Here is a 19,017-nt window from a genome sequence, read left to right on the forward strand (position 1 = left end):
GCCTTAGCGCGGGTTTGTGCACTGGCACAAGCGTGTGTGGGCGTGGCGCAAGCATGTAGCACAATGGTGTCTGCACGGGCACAAGCGTGTGCGTGCATGGCGCAAGCGTGCAATAGCACGGGTGTCTGCACGGGCACAAGCGTGTGCGTGCATGGCGCAAGCGTGCAATAGCACGGGTGTCTGCACGGGCACAAGCGTGTGCGTACATGGCGCCAGCGTGCAATAGCACGGGTGTCTGCACGGGCACAAGCGTGTGCGTGCATGGCGCAAGCGTGCAATAGCACGGGTGTCTGCACGGGCACAAGCGTGTGCGTGCATGGCGCAAGCGTGCAATAGCACGGGTGTGTGCACGGGCACAAGCGTGTGCGTACATGGCGCCAGCGTGCAATAGCACGGGTGTCTGCACGGGCACAAGCGTGTGCGTGCATGGCGCCAGCGTGCAATAGCACGGGTGTCTGCACGGGCACAAGCGTGTGCGTGCGTGGCGCAAGCGTGCAATAGCACGGGTGTGTGCACGGGCACAAGCGTGTGCGTGCATGGCGCAAGCGTGCAATAGCACGGGCGTCTGCACGGGCACAAGCGTGTGCGTGCATGGCGCAAGCGTGCAATAGCACGGGCGTCTGCACGGGCACAAGCGTGTGCGTGCATGGCACAGCCGTGTGTGCGCATGTCACAGGCGTGTCCGCGTGCGCCCAAGCACACGTGCGCCTGATGCCCGCGTGCAACCACACAAGCATGTGCGAACGTGCACACGCGTGTGCGCACGCACGATGCCGGCGTGTGCATGGTGCAAGCGTGTTGCACACGCGTGTGAACACGTGCACAAGCGTGTGCCAGCGTGCAATCAGCCGAGCATGTGTCCCCCTCAGCCGCGTGGTGTCCCCAGTGCTGGGGACAAGGCATGGGGGTGGCCAGGAGGGTGTCACCCCCCCGTGTCACCCCCCCCCCTCGTGTCACCCCGTGGTGTCACCCCATGTCCTGCCGCTTCCTGCATTGGCCTCACCCTGGGGCCACGTGACGGCTGGGAGTGTCCCCAAGCTGTCCCCAGCTTGTCCCCAAGCTGTTGCCCTGGCTGTCCTCAACTTGTCCCCCCGAAGCATCCCAAAGCTGTCCCCAAGCTGTCCCCAAGCTGTCCCCAGCATCCCAGGGCCACCATGGGGACAGCAGTGTCCCTGATGTCCCCAGCTGCAGTGGCCCTGGCGATGGGGACACCCCCCCCCCCCCCCCCCCCCCGGTGTGACCCTGGGGACACTGGTGGCACTCGGGACATTCCCAGTCCCGGTGACACTTGTGGGGTCACCGATGTCCCCAAAAGCAGGGTGATGCGGTGGCACCTCTGTGGTCCCCATGTGTCCCCATGGGGAAAGCGCAGGGGACAACACGGGGGGCCACGGTGTTGGGGACATGGGTGGGGGGGCACAGAGACCCCCTAGGGACACAAAGGGGTGACACTATGGGGACACTGCACCAGAGGGGACAAGGACCCTTTCGGACAGCGGTGGCACCGGGGAGTGGGTGATGCCACGCGGCCACGTGTCCCCCTCCCCCGCTGTGTCCCCATGACGGGGGGGAGCCACCCCGGAGTGGTGACACGGACGGGTGACGTGGGTCCCGTTTCCTCTGGGGCCATAAAGCCGGTGCAGGTCCCCAGGACGGCGGGTGACACGGCGGGTGACACACCGGGGGTGGCCCATGGGGGACGGCATCTTTACCCTAGCGGGGCCCTGGCCACCGGTGCCCCCCCCCGGGGCACCCATGGGTGCTGCCACCCCCCCCGTCCCGGCGTGGCGGCGGCGGGTCCGGGGCAGGGCGTGGGGACGGTGGGTGTTGGGGACATTGGTGGCCCTGGCACTGGTGGCGGTGGCAGTGCAGGGCTGGGTGCTGGCGGGAGTCCGGGGGGAGCTGCAGCGGGTGACGGCGCGACTGCAGGTGAGAGGGGACGTGGGGACATGGGGGGGGGGGGACATGGGGGGGGACGGGGGGGACATGGGGATGTGGGGGTGTATGGGGGGACATGGGGGGACATGGGGGACATGGGGACACAGGGACATGGGGGGATATGGGGGACATGGGGACATGGGGGATATGGGGGACATGGGGACATGGGGACATGGGGACATGGGGGGATATGGGGGACATGGGGACATGGGGGATATGGGGGACATGGGGACATGGGGACATGGGGACATGGGGGGATATGGGGGACATGGGGACATGGGGACATGGGGACATGGGGGGATATGGGGGACATGGGGACATGGGGGATATGGGGGACATGGGGACATGGGGACATGGGGACATGGGGACACAGGGACGTGGAGGGATATGGGGGACATGGGGACATGGGGATATGGGGACATGGGGGGATATGGGGGACATGGGGACATGGGGACATGGGGACATGGGGGGATATGGGGGACATGGGGACATGGGGATATGGGGACATGGGGACACAGGGACATGGGGGGATATGGGCGACATGGGGACATGGGGACACAGGGACATGGAGGGATGTGGGGGACATGGGGACATGGGGGGACATGGGGACATGGGGACACAGGGACATGGGGGGATGTGGGGGACATGGGGACATGGGGGGACATGGGGACATGGGGACACAGGGACATGGAGGGATGTGGGGGACATGGGGACATGGGGGGACATGGGGGACATAGGGGATATGGGGACATGGGGGACACAGGAACATATGGGGACATGGGGGGATATGGGGGATATGGGGACACGGGGACACGGGGACACAGGGACATGGGGGGATATGGGGGACATGGGGACATGGGGACACAGGGACATGGGGGGACGTGGGGACATGGGGTGACATGGGGGACATAGGGGATATGGGGACATGGCAGGACACAGGGACATATGGGGGACATGGGAGACGGGGGGACATGGGGGGACATGGGGGACATGGGGGACACAGGGACATATGGGGACATGGGGGATATGCGGGATTTGGGGACATGGGGACATGGGGGACGCTGATACAGGGGGACATGGGGACAATGGGGTTGGGGACAGTGTGGGGACACCACGTGTCTGTGCAAGACATGGCTGGAGGGACACGCGTGTGGCAGTGGGTGACACCGCGTGTGCGTGGGAGGGGGCCGTGGTGGCGCACATGCGTGTGCCTGTCCCCACGTGTCCCCTTGTGTGTCCCCGTGTCCCCTCTTCTGTCCCCATGTATCCTGGTGTGAGTGTCCCCATGTATCGCCGTGTCCCCTCGTGTGTCCCCTGGTGTCCCCTCGTGTGTCCCCATGTGTGCCTGTGTCCCCTTACGTGTCCCCATGTGTCACCACATGTCCCCTCATGTGTCCCCAGCTGTGTCCTCATGTCACCTCATGTCCCCTTGTGTCCCTTCTTGTGTCCCCATGGGCACCCCTGTGGGTCCCCGTGGGTGTCCCCATACCCAGGTGCATGTCCACACACGTGTGTCCCCGTGTGTCCCCATGTCCCACTGCGTCCCCATATCCCACCGTGTCCCGCTGTCCCCATGTGCCCTCGTGTCCCCATGTGTCCCCTGACCCATGTGGGTGTCCGCAGGCCAGTGGGGACCAGCCGCTGTCGGAGAAGGTGCTGCAAGGTGGGTCCCCAAAACTGCGTCCTGGGGACACAGGTGCCACCACCCTCGGGACATGGGTGCCACTGCCCTGAGGACATGGGTGCCACCACCTTGGGGACATGGGTGCCACTAGCCCAGGGCTAGGGGATCTCCCCCACACCCATGGGTACCGCGTCCCTGGGGATGGGGCTGCCACCAGCCCGGGGAGGAGGATGCCACCACCTTGGGGACATGGGTGCCACCACTCTGGGGGCATGGATGCCACCACCGTGGGGACATGGGTGCCACTAGCCCAGGGCCAGGGAATCCCCTCCCCACCCTGAGGTCATGGGTACCTGGGGGGACGTGGGTGCCACCAGCCTGGGGATGAGGGTGCCACCACCTTGGGGACATGGGTGCCACCACCGTGGGGACATGGGTGCCACTAGCCCAGGGCCAGGGAATCCCCTCCCCACCCTGAGGTCATGGGTACCTGGGGGGACGTGGGTGCCACCAGCCTGGGGATGAGGGTGCCACCACCTTGGGGACATGGGTGCCACCATCCTGGGGACATGGGTGCCACCACCTTGGGGACATGGGTGCCACCACCCTGGGGATGTGGGTGCCACGGGATCCCCCCCACACCCCGAGGACATGGGTACCGCGTCCCTGGGGATGGGGCTGCCACCAGCCTGGGGATGAGGGTGCCACCACCTTGGGGACGTGGGTGCCACCACTCTGGGGACATGGATGCCACCACCGTGGGGACATGGGTGCCACTAGCCCAGGGCCAGGGAATCCCCTCCCCACCCTGAGGTCATGGGTACCTGGGGGACGTGGGTGCCACCAGCCTGGGGATGAAGGTGCCACCAGCCTGGGGATGAGGGTGCCACCACCTTGGGGACATGGGTGCCACCATCCTGGGGACATGGGTGCCACCACCTTGGGGACATGGGTGCCACCACCCTGGGGATGTGGGTGCCACGGGATCCCCCCCACACCCCGAGGACATGGGTACCGCGTCCCTGGGGATGGGGCTGCCACCAGCCTGGGGATGAGGGTGCCACCACCTTGGGGACGTGGGTGCCACCACCATGGGGACATGGATGCCACCACCATGGGGACATGGGTGCCACCACCCTGGGGACACTGGACCTCACCCGCCCACCTGGGTTCCCTTTGCAGACCACCCCCCGACTCAGAAGCCAGCAGCGCATCTCATAGGTAAGGGGGGGGGTGTTGGGTCCCCAACCTGAGGGTGGGGGTGGGTGACCCGGACACCTGGGTGCCCCTACAGATAGCGGGGGGTGCTGGAAGGTTTGGGGGATCAGCACCCCAAATGATGGGTCCCCCTATAGATAGGAGGGTGCTGGAAGGTTTGGGGGGTCAGCACCCCGGACACCTGGGTCCCCCTATAGATAGGAGGGTGCTGGAAGGTTTGGGGGTGCTCAGCACCTCAGACACCTGGGTCCCCCTATAGATAGGAGGGTGCTGGAAGGTTTGGGGGGTCAGCACCCCGGATGATGGGTCCCCCTATAGACAGGAGGGTGCTGGAAGGTTTTGGGGTGCTCAGCACCTCAGACACCTGGGTATCCCTATAGATAGGAGGGTGCTGGAAGATTTGGGTGCTCAGCACCCCGGACACCTGGGTCCCCCTATAGATAGGAGGGTGCTGGAAGGTTTTGGGGTGCTCAGCACCCCGGATGATGGGTCCCCCTATAGATAGGAGGGTGCTGGAAGGTTTTGGGGTGCTCAACACCCCGGATGATGGGTCCCCCTATAGATAGGAGGGTGCTGGAAGGTTTTGGGGTGCTCAACACCCCGGATGATGGGTCCCCCTATAGATAGGAGGGTGCTGGAAGGTTTTGGGGTGCTCAGCACCCCGGATGATGGGTCCCCCTATAGATAGGAGGGTGCTGGAAGGTTTTGGGGTGCTCAACACCCCGGATGATGGGTCCCCCTATAGATAGGAGGGTGCTGGAAGGTTTTGGGGTGCTCAGCACCCCGGATGATGGGTCCCCCTATAGATAGGAGGGTGCTGGAAGGTTTTGGGGTGCTCAGCACCCCGGATGATGGGTCCCCCTATAGATAGGAGGGTGCTGGAAGATTTGGGTGCTCAGCACCCCGGATGATGGGTCCCCCTATAGATAGGAGGGTGCCGGAAGGTTTTGGGGTGCTCAGCACCCCGGATGATGGGTCCCCTATAGATAGGAGGGTGCCGGAAGGTTTTGGGGTGCTCAGCACCCCGGATGATGGGTCCCCCTATAGATAGGGAGGTGCTGGAAGTTTTTGGGGTGCTCAGCACCCCGGATGATGGGTCCCCCTATAGATAGGAGGGTGCTGGAAGATTTGGGTGCTCAGCACCCCAGATGATGGCTCCCCCTATAGACAGGAGGGTGCTGGAAGGTTTGGGTGCTCAGCACCCCGGACACCTGGGTCCCCCTATAGATAGGAGGGTGCTGGAAGGTTTTGGGGTGCTCAGCACCCCGGATGATGGGTCCCCCTATAGATAGGAGGGTGCTGGAAGATTTGGGTGCTCAGCACTCCGGAGACCTGGGTCCCCCTATAGATAGGAGGGTGCTGGAAGGTTTTGGGGTGCTCAGCACCCTGGATGATGGGTCCCCCTATAGATAGGAGGGTGCTGGAAGATTTGGGGTGCTCAGCACCCCGGATGATGGGTCCCCCTATAGATAGGAGGGTGCTGGAAGATTTGGGGTGCTCAGCACCCCGGATGATGGGTCCCCCTATAGATAGGAAGGTGCTGGAAGGTTTGGGTGCTCAGCACCCCGGATGATGGGTCCCCCTATAGATAGGAGGGTGCTGGAAGATTTGGGTGCTCAGCACCCCAGATGATGGCTCCCCCTATAGACAGGAGGGTGCTGGAAGGTTTGGGTGCTCAGCACCCCGGACACCTGGGTCCCCCTATAGATAGGAGGGTGCCGGAAGATTTGGGGTGCTCAGCACCCCGGATGATGGGTCCCCCTATAGATAGGAGGGTGCTGGAAGGTTTTGGGGTGCTCAGCACCCCGGATGATGGGTCCCCCTATAGATAGGAGGGTGCTGGAAGATTTGGGGTGCTCAGCACCCCGGACACCTGGGTCCCCCTATAGATAGGAGGGTGCTGGAAGGTTTTGGGGTGCTCAGCACCCCGGACACCTGGGTCCCCCTATAGATAGGAGGGTGCTGGAAGGTTTTGGGGTGCTCAGCACCCCGGATGATGGGTCCCCCTATAGATAGGGAGGTGCTGGAAGTTTTTGGGGTGCTCAGCACCCTCCCTCCCTTCTTCTTCCTCCCCGCAGCCGGCGCCGACGTCTCATCCCAACCCAACGGGTCCCTTCGATGGGAACCCGGCAAATCCTGGGCCTTCATCCGGGGTTTGGGCTACCAGGGGGGCTCCCTCGTTTGCCACCAGCCCGGGCTTTACTTCGTCTACGCCAAGGTGCAACTGGGTGCTCCCGGGTGCCCGACGCGTGCCGCCACCCTCCACGGCATCCACAAACGAACCCCCCGTTACCCGGGGGTCCTTGACCTCCTGGTGAACAAGGTGGTTTATTGTCCCCAAGCCCACGGGGTGCCCTGGGCCCGGCACAGTTTTTTGGGGGGACTCGTGCACCTCGAAACGGGAGACGAGGTTTTTACCAGGGTGCAGGCACCCGAGTTGGTGAGGGCGGTGGATGGCACCCGTTCTTATTTCGGGATGTTTATGGTGTGATTTTGGGTGGGTGGGGGGGGGGTGGGGGGGTGGTACTGGTGGGTTGGCACCCCCCCCCCCCCCGCCCCCGGCATCCTTTAGGTGCAGGACTGGGTGTGGGGGGTGGATTCTCCAGTGGCTCGTATAGGGTTGGGCCTAGGGTGCTGATGACCTGGACCCTCCAGACCTGGACCCTCACCCACCCGGACCCCTGGGTCCCTCACCGGAAGCCTGTGGAGACCCCTTTGAGCACCCCCAAAGTCCCTGACACCCAGGACTGAAGGGCAGAGTGGATTCTCCAGTGGCTCGTATAGGGTTGGGCCTAAGGTGCTGATGACCTGGACCCTCCAGACCTGGACCCTCACCCACCCGGACCCCTGGGTCCCTCACCGGAAGCCTGTGGAGACCCCTTTGAGCACCCCCAAAGTCCCTGACACCCAGGACTGAAGGGCAGCGTGGATTCTCCAGTGGCTCGTATAGGGTTGGACCTAGGGTGCTGATGACCTGGACCCTCCAGACCTGGACCCTCACCCATCCGAACACCTGGGTCCTTCTCTGAAGGACCCCCAAGACCCCTTTGAGCACCCTGCAAGTCCCTGACACCCAGGACTGGAGAGCAGAGTGGATTCTCCAGTGGCTCGTATGGGGTTGTGCACGGGGTGCTGACGACCTGGACCCCCCAGACTTTGACTGTCACCCACCTGGACCGCTGGGTCCTTCTCTGCTGGACCCCCAAGACCCCTTTGAGCACCCCAAAATCCTTGAGGCTCAGGACTGGAGAGCAGAGTGGATTCTCCAGTGGCTCGTATGGGGTTGTGCACAGGGTGCTGATGACCTGGACCCCCCAGACCCGGACCCTCACCCACCCGGACCCCTGGGTCCTTCTCTGAAGGACCCCCAAGACCCCTTTGAGCACCCCAAAAGTCCCTGACGCCCAGAACTGAAGGGCAGTGTGGATTCTCCAGTGGCTCGTATGGGGTTGTGCACAGGGTGCTGATACTGAGTGCACCCCCCCACCCTCCCTGACGCCTGGGTCCCTCCTCTGCAGGACCCCCGGGGACCCCTTTTTTACCTATTTATTTTGGGGGGGGTTAACCCTGATATTCAGGGGGGGCCCCCGAACCCCGATCCCACCCCTGACATGCCTGGGTCCTTCACCCAGCATCATCTCTGCTGTGCCTCAGTTTCCCCCAGGTGGGGCCAGGCAGGGATTGGGGGACCCCTCCCCCCAAATTGGGGGACCCCACCTGGGGACCCCCCCCACCCTGACCCCCCCCATCCTGAGCCAAAAATAAAAGGGAAGAGAAACTGATGGGTGCCAGAATTTGAGGGGGGGCCAGGGGCAAATTTGGGGGGGCTGGGGCAAATTTGGGGGTGTCAGGGCAAATCGGGGGGGGCAGGGGCAAATTTGGGGGGCCCTGCGGCAAAGTGGGGGGGGTCTGGGATATACTGGGGGTCCTGGTGCAAATTGGGGGGGTCTGGGGCAAATTTGGGAGTGTCAAGGCAAATCTGGGGGTGCAGAGGTAAACTAGGGGGGTGTCAGGGCAAATTTGGGGGTTCTGGGGCAAATTGGGGGGGGTCTGGGGCAAATATGGGGGGTCTGGGCTATATTGGGGGGCCTGGGGCAAATTGGGGGGGTCTGGGGCAAATATGGGGGGTCTGGGCTATATTGGGGTGCCTGGGGCAAACTGGGGGGGTCTAGGGCAAATGTTGGGGGTGCAGGAGTAACCTGGGGGATGTCAGGGCAAATCTGGGGGTGCAGGGGCAAATTTGGGGGGGCTGGGGTATATTGGGGGGTCTGGGGTAAGTGTTGGGGGGGTCTGGGCTATATTGGGGGGCCTGGGGCAAACTGGGGGGGTCTAGGGCAAATGTTGGGGGTGCAGGAGTAACCTGGGGGATGTCAGGGCAAATCTGGGGGTGCAGGGGCAAATTTGGGGGGGCTGGGGTATATTGGGGGGTCTGGGGTAAGTGTTGGGGGGGTCAGTGCAAATCTGGGGTTGCAAGAGCAATTTGGGGGGGATCAAGGGCAAATTTGGGGGGGATCAGGGACAAATTGGAGGGGGGGGGCACCCCCCAATTCCCAAGCGCCCTTTGCCCTTTGGAGTGGAGATTCTCTGCTGGCTGCTATGAGGTTGTGTCCCCCCCCTTTCTCCCTGCTCCGGGGGGGGGTGAAGCCAGGATTTTGGGGGGCAATTGAGCCCCAGATGTGCGTGTCCCCCCCAATCCCCCCCCCCCCCAGGACCTGGGTCCCCTCCACCTCCTCGTGCAAGAGGTGCTCGGCCCTCGTGCGAGCGTCGCACGGGGAGGATTTCCTGCTGCTGGCGGCCGGATAAGGCCACGGGGGGGGGGGGGGGACACACTTGGGGGGGGCCGTGAGGGTTGGGGCCCCCCCTTTTGCAAAACCCGGTTGTGGGGCACGGGGGGGGGGGGGGAAGTGCCCACGCGTGTGCTTATGCACACGTATGTGCACAGGTCTGCGCATTGGCGTTCGCATGTATTTGTGTTTGCACGTGTGTGTGCAGGCACACGCGTATGTGCATTTGCCTGGGTGTTTGCGCGTGCGCACGTATGTGCATGTGCACACGCGTGTGCATTGGCATTTGCACGTGTATCGGCATTTGCACACGCATGTGCATTGGCATTTGCACACGTATGTGCATGTGCACACGTATATGCATTGACATTTGCACACGTATGTGCATGTGCACACGTATGTGCATTGGCATTTGCACATGTATGTGCATGTGCACACGCATGTGCATTGGCATTTGCACGTGTATCGGCATTTGCACACGCGTGTACATGTACACATGCATGCGCATTTGCATTTGCATGTGTATTTGCATGTGTATTTGCATGTGTATTTGCATTTGCCCATGCGTGCGCATGGCACACGTAGGTGCACGCGCACACGTCTGTGCATTTGCGAACGTTCTTGCTTTTGCCCACGCCTGTGCGTGCGCACACGCATGTGTGCGCATGTGCACGGATATATGCGTGCGCACCCACCTGCCCCTGTGCACACGTATGTCCATTCGCATGTGGACACGTATGTGCATGTGCACACACATGTCCATTTGCATGTGGACACGAGCGTGCATGTGCACACGTATGTCCATTCGCATGTGCGCACGTATGTGCATGTGCACACGTATGTCCATTCACATGTGCACACGTATGTGCATGTGCACACGTATGTCCATTCGCATGTGCGCACATATGTGCATGTGCACACGTATGTCCATTCGCATGTGCGCACGTATGTGCATGTGCACACGTATGTCCATTCGCATGCGCGCACGTATGTGCATGTGCACACGTATGTCCATTCGCATGCGCGCACATATGTGCATGTGCACACGTATGTCCATTCGCATGTGCACACGTATGTGCGTGTGCACACGTATGTCCATTCGCATGTGCGCACATGTGTGCACGTGCACACGTATGTCCATTCGCATGTGCGCACATGTGTGCATGTGCACACATATGTCCATTCGCATGTGCGCACATATGTGCATGTGCACACGTATGTCCATTCACATGTGCGCACGTATGTGCATGTGCACACGTATGTCCATTCACATGTGCACACGTATGTGCATGTGCACACGTATGTCCATTCGCATGTGCACACGCATGTGCACGCGTATGTGCATACGTATGTGCACATGTCTGGGCGTGTACACATACGTGTCCATGTATTTCCATGTGTCCATGTATGTCCATGCACACACGTGCACATGCATGCTTGGGGGGGGGTGCTCAGGGAGGGGTCCCCCTTTTTTGGGGGCGATTAAGGCCATTTTGGAGCACTGGAAACCATAAATAAATTTATTAAATAATAAATAAAGCGGCTCCGAGTGCCGGATAATAATTTAGAAGGGGGGGAGGGGCCCCCCCAGGCCGGCTGGGGGGGGAGGGGGTTGGGACCAGCAGGGACCCCTCCCCCATCTCTGGGCATGGGGGTCTCTGCGGTCCCCAACGTCCCCAAAATGGGGGTCTGCGAGGTCCCTTGGTGTCCCCAAGTGTCCAGCATTGGGGTCCCCAAATGACCAGCATGGGGGTGTCCAAGGTCCCTTGATGACCCCAAGCTCCAAGCATGGAGGAGGGGGGGCTCTGGACCCCACTTCTCCAGGCATGGAGGTCTTCAAGGTCCCTTGATGTCCCCACATCCCCAAGCACCCAAATATTCAAGCACAGAGGTCTGCAACGTCCCTTAATGTCCCAAATCTTCAAGCACGAAGGTCTCCAAGGTCTCTTGATGTCCCCAACCTTCAAGCAGGTGGGTCACCAGTCCCAAATCTCCAGGCATGGAGGTCTGCAATGTCCCTTGATGTCCTCACATCTCCAGGTCTTCAACGTCCCTTGGTGTCCCCACATCTCCAGGTCTTCAATGTCCCTTGATGTCCCCACATCTCCAGGCATGGAGGTCAGCAATGTCCCTTACGGTCCCTTGCTGTCCCCAAAATCTCTGGACATGGGGGTCTTGGGACCCAGATCTCCAGGCATGGAGGTCAGCAATGTCCCTTGACGTCCCCACATCTCCAGATGTGGAGGTCAGCAATGTCCCTTGACGTCCCCACATCTCCAGATGTGGAGGTCAGCAATGTCCCTTGATGTCCCAAGATCTCCAGGTATGGAGGTCAGCAATGTCCCTCCATGTCCCCAAAATCTCTGGACATGGGGGTCTTGGGACCCAGATCTCCAGGCACGGAGGTCAGCAATGTCCCTTAATGTCCCCACATCTCCAGATGTGGAGGTCAGCAATGTCCCTTGATGTCCCCACATCTCCAGATGTGGAGGTCAGCAATGTCCCTTGATGTCCCAAGATCTCCAGGCATGGAGGTCAGCAATGTCCCTTGATGTCCCCAAAATCTCTGGACATGGGGGTCTTGGGACCCAGATCTCCAGGCATGGAGGTCAGCAATGTCCCTTGATGTCCCCACATCTCCAGGCATGGAGGTCAGCAATGTCCCTTGATGTCCCAAGATCTCCAGGTATGGAGGTCAGCAATGTCCCTCGATGTCCCCAAAATCTCTGGACATGGGGGTCTTGGGACCCAGATCTCCAGGCACGGAGGTCAGCAATGTCCCTTAATGTCCCCACATCTCCAGATGTGGAGGTCAGCAATGTCCCTTGATGTCCCAAAATCTCCAGGTGTGGAGGTCAGCAATGTCCCTTGATGTCCCCACATCTCCAGATGTGGAGGTCAGCAATGTCCCTTGATGTCCCAAAATCTCCAGGCATGGAGGTCAGCAATGTCCCTTAATGTCCCTTGATGTCCCCACATCTCCAGGCGTGGAGGTCAGCAATGTCCCTTAATGTCCCTTGATGTCCCCACATCTCCAGGCGTGGAGGTCAGCAATGTCCCTTGATGTCCCCAACCTCCAACCATGAGGGTGACCAGCCCCAAACCCCTCTGGTCACCCCCTGCCACCCCACGCGTCACCCCCCGGCGATACGCAGCAACCCCACGAAATTGCCCTCTCGCTCGTCCTGGGCCAACTGCCACCCGTCCCCGGCCACGTCCCCGGCCAGCGCCAGGCTGAGGACATCTCCAGGTTGGAGTTGCCCAACGGCTTGGGTCAAACCAGAACGGGCCGGGTCAGATCCTGCATCGTCGGGCAGCGCCAACGGCACGGCGAGCAACGGGCGCGGTGAACCGGCGCGGCGGAGTTGAAGGGTGACGGTGCCGGGGGGACAGGTGGGTGCTGTGCAGGTGAGGGCGAATTGGCCGTAGAGGAGGTAGAGGCCACCCGCTGTCACCCGTAGTTTGCCGGTTGTCACCTGAACGTCACCGCTGAGGAAGACGCCGTTGATGCCTTCCTCGTAGCGCCAACTGGGTTCCGATGGCACCGCCAACGAGCCTTGGGGGGGGGGAGAAGAGGGGAGAGGGGTGGTGGGTGCTTCTGGTCGGTGGTGGGTGCTCCTGATGGGAGATGGGTGGCCCTGATGGGAGATGGGGTGACCCCGATGGGAGATGGGGGTCTCTGGTGGGAGGTGGGGGTCCCCGATGGGAGATGGGTGCTCCTGCTTGGTGATGGGTGCCCCCAACTGGAGATGGGTGCCCTTGATGGGAGATGGGGTGACCCTGATGGGAGATGGGGTGACCCTGATGGGAGGTGGGGGTCCCCGATGGGAGATGGATGCTCCTGCTTGGTGATGGGTGCCCCCAACTGGAGATGGGTGTCTCTGATGGGAGATGGGTGCCCTTAATGGGAGATGGGGTGACCCCGATGGGGGATGGGGGTCTCTGATGGGAGGTGGGGGTCCCCGATGGGAGGTGGGTGCTCCTGCTTGCTGATGGGTGCCCCCAACAGGAGATGGGTGTCTCTGATGGGAGATGGGTGCCCCTGATGGGAGATGCAGGTCCCCAATGGGAGATGGGGGGTCCTCATGGGGAATGGGTGCCCCTGATGGGAAACAGGGGTCCCCAACGGGAAATGGGTGCCCCTCCCTGGTAGTGGGTGCCCCTGATGGGAGGTGGGTGCTACAGCCCTCCACAGGGCACCCAGGTCTTGAGAATTGGGTGAGGGGGCTCCTGGGAGCTGGATGGGGGTGGAAAATGGGGTGTCCCCGCTGGGAAAGGGGGGTCCCTGATGGGAAATGGGTGCTGCAGCCCTCCCTGGTGCTCCTGGCCACCACAGCCCACCCAGGGGTACCTGGGATGGGACCAAGGGACCACAGGGACAGGGGATGCTCCGTGACACCCTGGGGACGCTCTGTGACACCCTGGGGACCACAGGGATGGAGGATGCTCTGTGACACCCTGGGGACCACAGGGACAGGGGATGCTCTGTGACACCCTGGGGACCCTCCGTGACACCCTGGGGACCACAGGGATGGAGGATGCTCTGTGACACCCTGGGGACGCTCCGTGACACCCTGGGGACCACAGGGACGGAGGATGCTCTGTGACACCCTGGGGACCCTCCGTGACACCCTGGGGACCACAGGGACGGAGGATGCTCTGTGACACCCTGGGGACCCTCCGTGACACCCTGGGGACCACAGGGACAGAGGATGCTCTGTGACACCCTGGGGACCACAGGGATGGAGGATGCTCTGTGACACCCTGGGGACCACAGGGACAGGGGATGCTCTGTGACACCCTGGGGACCCTCCGTGACACCCTGGGGACCACAGGGACAGAGGATGCTCCGTGACACCCTGGGGACACTCCATGACACCCTGGGGACCACAGGGATGGAGGATGCTCCGTGACACCCTAGGGACACTCCATGACACCCTGGGGACCACAGGGACGAAGGATGCTCCATGACACCCTGGGGACCACAGGGACAGAGGATGCTCCGTGACACCCTGGGGACCACAGGGATGGAGGATGCTCCGTGACACCCTAGGGACACTCCATGACACCCTGGGGACCACAGGGACAGAGGATGCTCCGTGACACCCTAGGGACACTCCATGACACCCTGGGGACCACAGGGACGAAGGATGCTCCGTGACACCCTGGGGACCACAGGGATGGAGGATGCTCCGTGACACCCTAGGGACACTCCGTGACGCCCTGGGGACCACAGGGACAGAGGATGCTCCGTGACACCCTAGGGACACTCCGTGACGCCCTGGGCACCGCGGCCGCCCTGTGACACCCCCGGATGCTCCAGGCCCGGGGTGACATTTCCTCCCCGAAGGCGGAAGGAGGAACCCGCGCGACGCTTTCGAGATGACTGGGCGAGCCGCCTAAAGGAGGACAACCCGCCACCGCCTTCCCCGGAGCCCCTCACCGTGGCCTCAGGCCTGGCGGGAGGGTGGGGGGGGGGGGAGGGACTTACCAGCACTCAGCAGCATGTGGGCGGCCGTAGCACCCTGCAAGGGAAAGGAAAGAGAATGTCATCGGTGGGAAGGACCCAAGCATCCTTGTCCCCATGTGTGTCCCCCCCCCCCCGGTGAAGGGGAAGTTGGGTGTCGTGTCGGGATTTGGGGAGTTTCCACCAACCCCGTTGGGTATTTTGGGGGGGTCCCCGGGAAAGGGGGTGACCCCTGGATTTGATGTCTTTAGGGATGGGGAAACTGAGGCACGGGGAGGTAGGGTTGGAGGCTTGATGCATCCTCCTTCGCCCCGGCCCAGGTGGACGGACACCCCGGGGACAGGCGGATGGACGGACAGGCGGACACCAGCGGGATGCGCAACCTGGATGGACGCACGGACACGCGGAGGACCGGACACCCGGAAGGATGGAGGGGGGGGAAGCCTGGATGGATGGACAACCGGACGGACACCCAGAGGGATGGACATCCAGAGGGACGTCTGGACAGATGGACGGACCCCTGGGCAGACAGACGGACACCCAGGTGGATGGACATCCAGAGGGACGTCTGGACAGATGGACGGACCCCTGGGCAGACAGACGGACACCCAGGTGGATGGACACCTGCACAGACACCCGGAGAGACACTCGGATGAACACCCGGACAGACAGACATGTCTGGATGGGTGGACAGCCAGATGGACGGACACCTGGACAGCCAGAAAGACAGACATGTGGACAGATGCCTGGCTTGATGGACACCCAGACAGACAGACGGACAGACCCCTGGGCAGGAAGAACACCCAGATGGATGAACCTGGACAGATAGCCAGATGCACACCCGGACAGACAGACAGACAACTGGACACCCAGGTAGACACCCGGATGGGTGGACAGACGGACAACCAGATGGGCACCTGGACAGATGGACAACTGAACTGGACACCCAGACAGGTGGACACCCAGATGGATGGACAGACGGCCACCTGGATGGATGGACACCCAGATGGACGGACAGACGGCCACCTGGGGAGACAGAAGGATGGACACCTGGATGGACACCCAGGCAGTCACCTGGACAGACGGACAGCCTGGAGGGAGGGACACTCAGATGGACACCCAGACTGACGGACAGACAGACAAGTGGGCAGTCAGAAAGATGGACAACTGGACAGACCCCCAGACAGACGGGCAACCTGACACCTGGACGGATGGACACCCGGACGGATGGACAGACGGACGGACCCCCTAGATGAACATCCCCCCAGATGGATGGAGCCCCAGATGAATGGACACCTGGACAGATGGACAACTGGACAGACAGACACCTGGACAAGATGGACAGATGGATGGACACCAGGACACCAGGATGGATGGACACCTGGACAGACGGACAACTGGACAAGATGGACAGATGGATGGACACCTGGACAAGATGGACACCTGGACAAGATGGACACCTGGACAAGATGGATGGACACCTGGACAAGATGGACACTGGGACACCTGGACAGACGGACACCTGGACAAGGTGGACAGACAGACAACCAGATACCTGGACAACCAGACAGACGGACAACCAGATACCTGGACAGACGGACAGCCGGACAGACGGACACTGGGACAACCAAACAGATGGACAACCAGATACCTGGACAGATGGACAACCAGACAGATGGACAACCGGACAGACGGACACTGGGACAACCGGACAGACGGACAACCGGACAGACGGACACTGGGACAACCAAACAGATGGACAACCAGATACCTGGACAGATGGACAACCAGACAGATGGACAACCGGACAGACGGACACTGGGACAACCGGCCAGATGGACAGATGGACAACCGGACAGACGGACAGATGGACAACCGGACAGACACCGGGACAACCGGACAGACGGACACACGGCCCCCCCCCCGGTGCCCACCTGCGGCGGGGTCCCCCCCCGGAGCACCCCCAGGAGCGCGACAGCGGCAGCGGCGGCCCCGAGCGCGGCGGCTCCGAGGGCGGCGAGAACCGGGAGGAGGCAGCGGCGGCCCCGGGAGCGGCAGCGGCAGCGGCAGGGAGGCGGCGGGGGGCTCTCGGGGTCGGCGAGCGGCGGCATCGCGGCAGGGGCCGAACGGCGGAGCCGCCTTATAGAGGGACCGGTGGGGGCGGGGGGGGGGGGGGACGGGGGGGACCGGGCGGGGTCCAGGGAGGGGCCGGGGACACCGGGGAGGGGATGGGGAGGGAGCGGGGAGGGGCCGGGGACACCGGGGAGGGGATGGGGAGGGACCATGGGTGTTCGGGCGGGGTCGGGAAGGGACCGGGGAGGGGGACAACGGTGGGACCGGGGGGGGACAGACCGACCCCGGGGAGGACACGGGAGGGGACCGGCAGGACTGGGCGGGGACCACGGTGGCACCGGGGAGGGATCGGGGAGGGACAGACCGACACCGGGGGAGGGATAAACCGACACCGGGGGGGACACGGGAGGGGACAGGCTGGGCTACGGGGGGACCGGGAGGGGTCCGGGGAGGGGCCGGGGACACCGGGGAGGGGATGGGGAGGGACCATGGGTGACCGGGAGGGGCCGGGAGGGGACCGGGGGGAATCCCGGTGGGACCGGGGAGGGGACAACGGTGGGACCGGGGAGGGACAGATCGACACCGGGGGGGACACCGGAGGGGGACAGGCTGGACTGGGGGGGGGACCGGGGGCGGGGACAGACCGGCACCGGGGGTGGGGACAGACCGGGGAGGAACCGGTGACACCGGGGGCGGGGGGAACCCGGGGGACACCGGGGGGGGGAGCGGAAGGCTGGAACGGGGACCCAGGCGTCCGGGGACTGCCCCGCCCCCCCCTTGGGTGCCCGGACGCCTGGGTCCCCTTGGCACCCTGGAATGGGGGTGGGGGTGGGGTGGGGGGTGCCCGGTGGTGACGTCACCGCGGAGGGGAAGTGTGTCCCCCCCTCCCCTTCCCGGGGGATTTCGCCTCCCCCGGCCGTGACGGAGCCCCGGAGTTTCCTGCCACGGAGCCGGGCGGGAATTTCTGCACCCCCCCCCCACCGGGGGGGACGGGACCGGGAAGGGTTTTGGGGGGTGGGGGGGTGACAGGAGCCCTGGGTCCCCAACACGGCCCTGGGGGCGGGGCAGCTTCCCGGACGCCTGGGTCCCCCCCGTGCAAAGGCCGGTGGATGTGCCCACGCGTGTTTCTGCAGGAGGTTGTGTGCACGCAACCCCTTGGGGCCCCCCCATGGGAGACCCCTATGATAGACTCCCCCCATGGGAGATCCCTACTCTTATGAAGATCCATGGGAGACCCCATGGGAGACCACCCCCCTTGTTAGACCCCCCCCCCCCCATGGGACACCCTGTGGGAGACGCCCCCATGGGAGACCCCCCAAGTGGGACCCCCATGGGAGACCTCCATGTGAGATCCCCCAAGAGAGACCCCCCATGGGAGACCCCCCCCAAGTGAGACCCCCATGGGAGACCCTCCGAAGTGGGACCCCCATGGAAGACCCCCCCCAAGTGAGACCCCCCTGGGAGACCCCCCCAAGAGAGACACCCATGGGAGACCCCCATGGGAGACCCCCCTCATGGGAGACCCCCCCAAGAGAGACCCCCATGGGAGACCCCCCCCAAGAGACACCCCCATGGGAGACCCCCCCAAATGAGAACCCTATGGGAGACCCCCCCCCCAAAAGAGACCCCCCCATGGGAGACCCCCCAAGTGGGACCCCCATGGGAGCCCCCCCATGGGAGCCCCCTAAGTGAGCCCCCTCCCCATAAAACCCCCCTAACTGAGACCCCCAAGTGAGACCTCCACGTAAAACCCCCCCATGGGGGAACCCCCATGGGGGACTCCCCTGCCAGGCCCCGCCTTCCGCCCCGCCCCTGATCCCGCCCCCGTCCCCTAGCCCCGCCCCTCGCCCCTGGGCCCGCCCTCGCTCTTAGCCTCTGCCCCGCCCTGGCCCCTCGCCAGCCCCGCCCAGTCC

The 19,017-nt window shown here is 63.2% G+C and overlaps 1 protein-coding gene across 1 annotated transcript; it reads left to right on the top strand.

Annotated features, from left to right (window-relative positions):
* The first annotated feature begins 1,755 nt into the window (after positions 1-1,755).
* Positions 1,756-7,276, top strand: LOC142073863 (tumor necrosis factor ligand superfamily member 14-like). Its single transcript, XM_075134088.1, has 4 exons — positions 1,756-1,929; positions 3,562-3,601; positions 4,745-4,783; positions 6,859-7,276. Exons 1-4 carry the CDS (start codon positions 1,756-1,758, stop codon positions 7,269-7,271), a joined length of 666 nt encoding a protein of 221 aa, XP_074990189.1. The 3' UTR covers positions 7,272-7,276.
* Positions 7,277-19,017: the final 11,741 nt, after the last annotated feature.

The sequence above is a fragment of the Calonectris borealis genome, chromosome 31 (assembly GCF_964195595.1).
Source record: "Calonectris borealis chromosome 31, bCalBor7.hap1.2, whole genome shotgun sequence".
In the NCBI taxonomy this organism is placed as follows: domain Eukaryota; kingdom Metazoa; phylum Chordata; class Aves; order Procellariiformes; family Procellariidae; genus Calonectris; species Calonectris borealis.